Source organism: Aythya ferina (assembly GCF_964211825.1).
Source record: "Aythya ferina genome assembly, chromosome: 4".
NCBI lineage: Eukaryota > Metazoa > Chordata > Aves > Anseriformes > Anatidae > Aythya > Aythya ferina.
In genome coordinates, this window is record NC_140300.1 from 40,111,506 (window position 1) to 40,115,308 (window position 3,803).

The following is a 3,803-nucleotide window of genomic DNA, read 5'->3' on the forward strand; positions in this document are numbered from 1 at the left end:
TCGGCATGTGGTGGGGTGGTGTCTTGGGGCACTGAGGGATGCGTTTGGCCATCCCATCTGGGGGTGGTGGCTCATGGTGGCCTCATGGTGGCTCATGGTGGCCAGGGGAGGGTCAGGCTGGAATGAGGAGACATCTCTCCTCAGAGTGGACAGGTTGCCCAAGGAGGTGGTGGCGTCATCGTCCCTGGGGGTGTTCAAGGAGGGGTTGGACGTGGTGCTCAGTGGGTGACAGTGGTGGTTGGTGGCTGGAACTGATCATCTGGGGGTGCCTTGCCGACCCCACAGCCTGCGGGGCTATCATGGCGCCCTCACGGCTGCGTGGCCGCGTTAGTGAGGGGCGGTGCGCGCCGCTGCCCCGCCTGCGCGCCCCTGCCTTATACGGCGGCGCCGCGAGCCTGGCCTCCCCCCGTGACGCGCGTGGCAGCGCCCCGCCCCGCCGACGTCAGCGCTGGGGCTCTCCGCCGAGCCCTCGGCCGGGCGCTACCACTCGGCGGGCCGGCGGGGGGGGAGGAAGGACGAGTGCCGGTGCCGGTGCCATGTACCAGGGCCCCGCGCGCTGCCTGTGCCCGCTGCTGCGCCGCGCCGCCACCGCCAGCACCGCGCCGCCACCGCCCCGCGCAGGTGGGACCGGGACGGGAGGGGGGCACCGGGGGGGCAGCGGGGGAGGCACCGCGACCTTGCGGGGGTCCCGGCGGGCGCCTCACGGCTTCTCCTCCGCAGGGTGCCCCATGGGGGGCGGCGGCAGCCGGCTGTACGGCGCGCTGGCCCAGACGCTGAGCAGCAGCAGCGGCAGCAGCAGCGGCAGCAGCGCCGCAGCAGCAGCAGCAGCGCCCCGGGAGCGCCGCGGGCAGCCCGAGGCGGAGCCGGAGCCCATGGAGGCGCGGGAGCTGCTGGCCGAGTGCCGCCTGGTGCTGCGCCGCCGCCCGCCGCGGTGCCGCCGCCGCTTCGTGGACCTGCGGCAGGGAGCGGCCGGCGGCCCCCGGCCCATCCGCGTGATGCAGTGGAACATCCTCGCCCAAGGTAAGGGGGCGAAACGAGCCCCTCCCGGCCGGGCATCCCGTTCGGCCCGCCCGCTGGTAACCTGCTGGTAACCCACCCCCGCCCCTTATTGCAGCCCTCGGGGAAGGCAAGGACAACTTCGTGCAGTGCCCCATGGAGGCCCTGAAGTGGGAGGAGAGGAAGTGCCTGATCCTGGAGGAGATCCTGGCCTACCAGCCCGACATCCTCTGCCTGCAGGAGGTCGACCACTACTTCGACACCTTCCAGCCGCTGCTCAGCCGCCTGGGCTACCAGGGCACCTTCTTCCCGAAGCCGTGGTCGCCGTGCCTGGACGTGGAGCGGAACAACGGGCCCGACGGCTGCGCCCTCTTCTTCCTCAAGGACCGCTTCGAGCTGATCAACAGCGCCAACATCCGCCTCACCGCCATGAAGCTGAAGACCAACCAGGTGGCCATCGCCCAGACGCTGAAGTGCCATGAGACCGGCCGGCTCTTCTGCATCGCCGTCACCCACCTGAAGGCCCGCACGGGCTGGGAGAGGTTCCGCTCGGCGCAGGGCTGCGACCTGCTGCAGAACCTGAAGAGCATCACCCAGGGGGCAAAGATCCCGCTGATCGTCTGCGGGGACTTCAACGCGGAGCCGACCGAGGAGGTCTACAGGGAGTTTTCCAACTCCAGCCTCAACTTGAACAGCGCGTACAAGCTGCTGAGCCCCGACGGGCAGTCGGAGCCGCCGTACACCACCTGGAAGATCCGGCCCTCGGGAGAGTGCCGGCACACGCTGGATTATATCTGGTATTCCCAGCACGCCTTGAACGTGAACTCAGCCCTGGGCTTGCTGACTGAAGAGCAAATTGGGCCCAACAGGCTGCCCTCGTTCAATTACCCTTCAGATCACATGTCCCTGGTGTGTGACTTTAGTTTTAACCAAGACCCTGACAGACTCATATAACTTGTTGGAATGCCACCCGGTATTGCAGTGTTTTAATTCACTACTGTTTTATTTTACTGAGAACTTTGGAAGCTGTTAAGGATGAGGAAGTACTGTTGACTAAACATTCTCTCAGGCACTTGTTTGGAGTTACGCTTGCCCTTCAGAGCTCGTTCATCTGTAGCCTCTGAGGGAGGAAGAGAGGAGTCGAGGTGGTGGTGGTGGTCTTGCCGTATTAGGGTGTGAAAACTGGAAGGGAAACGAGTTTTATCCTTTCACTAACCCCTGTGTCTAAGGATGTAATCCTCTAATGAATGCGGAGGCCTGAGTATTTAAATTAAAGCACTTGTGTATGTAAAACAACTTGCCCTGGCAGCATGCTAATTTTGTTTATGTTAGGCTTGTGCCAGTACCAAAGGGAACAAGGCTCGACTTCTCAATCAGATTCTCCGACCTCTCTCTGTTGCAGTACAAAGGAAGGTTAATGCAGTTCAGACATGAACAAATCTGAGAGCCTATTAGTGTAGTCTGCTAATTTTTACATGACTTAAGATAAAGATTGTATTCCAAGTGAATAGACAGCACAGTGTAAGGGAGGTCCCCTCTGGTATGAGCAAGTGAGGAGGCAGAGGCTCACTGCTGGGTGTCACACAGTGATAGCCTCGCCTGCCCAAACGAGCACGTGTGTGTCCCTGACACACAGGGCCTGTAGCTAAACACAGTAACTGGCACCTTTGTCCCTTCGGTACTTCCCTCCAGAGGGCATGCCTAACCACAGAGTATTTTCTCATCTGCTTCAAGCATTACTTTTCTAAATGGTTTAAAGTTGTCTCGTTAACTTCGCAGTTTCAGTAAAGGGCCAATCTCTGTGTTGAAAGACTTCTTTTATTTATCTTCAGAATCTAAAGCTACACTGGAACCTTATTAGAAGATAAAACCTATTTATTGAGGGAATTTGGTGATCCTGTACCTGACTTGAAATCATACAGCAGCAGCCTTCAGGAGCACACGCAGGTCCTTTCCATGGCCCAGTGCCCAGGCCATGACAGAGGTGGGGTTGTGTGGTAACTCTTGTGCGTGGCGTGGTGCTCAGTGGTATGATGTGGGTATTGCGTAGATGGATTGCAAACATGCCTCTGTGCCAGAAAAGGGCAGAAAAGGTAGAAGAGAGACCAATAGCTGGAGTTGGGCTGACGGTTAGATAGTTTGGAAAGACGAGGCAGAGCAAATAAAGCGGTACTTCCATGTAAAGTAAAGACTTAAATGTTCTGGGTGTTTATTAATAAAATTCCATGGAAAAAAAGTAATGTCTCTACTGCCATCTTTTTTCACTTCCCTATCATAAATGGGTGATCTCAACTGGTGACTTTCCTAGCTTCAAATCAGTAGCAATGCCATGGCTTCCAGACCTACTTCCCTAACCCTGTGGTCCTAATCTTACAAATGGCCTCAACTGCTCTGACTTCATGACAAGTGGTGTTTCTCAAACTCACGTACCCAAACTTCACAGCAAGCCTGTAGGGAAAGGTGTTACCTGTACAAAAGTTAAGCTGATTTCTCCCCGAGCTAATGATGAAGCCTAGACCTTACATTACTGCAAGTATTCCTCTTCCAACAGTTGTCTGCAGCCACAACCCCGGCCAGCACCCATCTCAGAGCTGCACAGCAGGGTGCAAGGATTCCTCCCTGAGGGCGCTGCCAAGCACAGCACAGCTGACTCCTCGCACCAGGCAGCTCTGTTTGTCATTTAACTTTTAAAACATCACCTGAAGAGCAAGAAAAGACAGGTGACTGCTTTCCACAACCCATAAGTTACTATATTTGTGTTCCATACTAATCTGAAAAATATAAAAACACCCCATTTAGGCAAACTC

At 57.2% G+C, this 3,803-nt stretch overlaps 1 protein-coding gene across 1 annotated transcript; it reads left to right on the forward strand.

Moving 5' to 3' along the window:
- Positions 1 to 239: 239 nt before the first annotated feature.
- Positions 240 to 3,078, forward strand: NOCT (nocturnin). Its single transcript, XM_084517393.1, has 3 exons — positions 240 to 621; positions 721 to 1,020; positions 1,115 to 3,078. The coding sequence occupies exons 1-3, from the start codon at positions 300 to 302 to the stop codon at positions 1,948 to 1,950; spliced, it is 1,458 nt and encodes a 485-aa protein (XP_084373519.1). The 5' UTR covers positions 240 to 299; the 3' UTR covers positions 1,951 to 3,078.
- Positions 3,079 to 3,803: the final 725 nt, after the last annotated feature.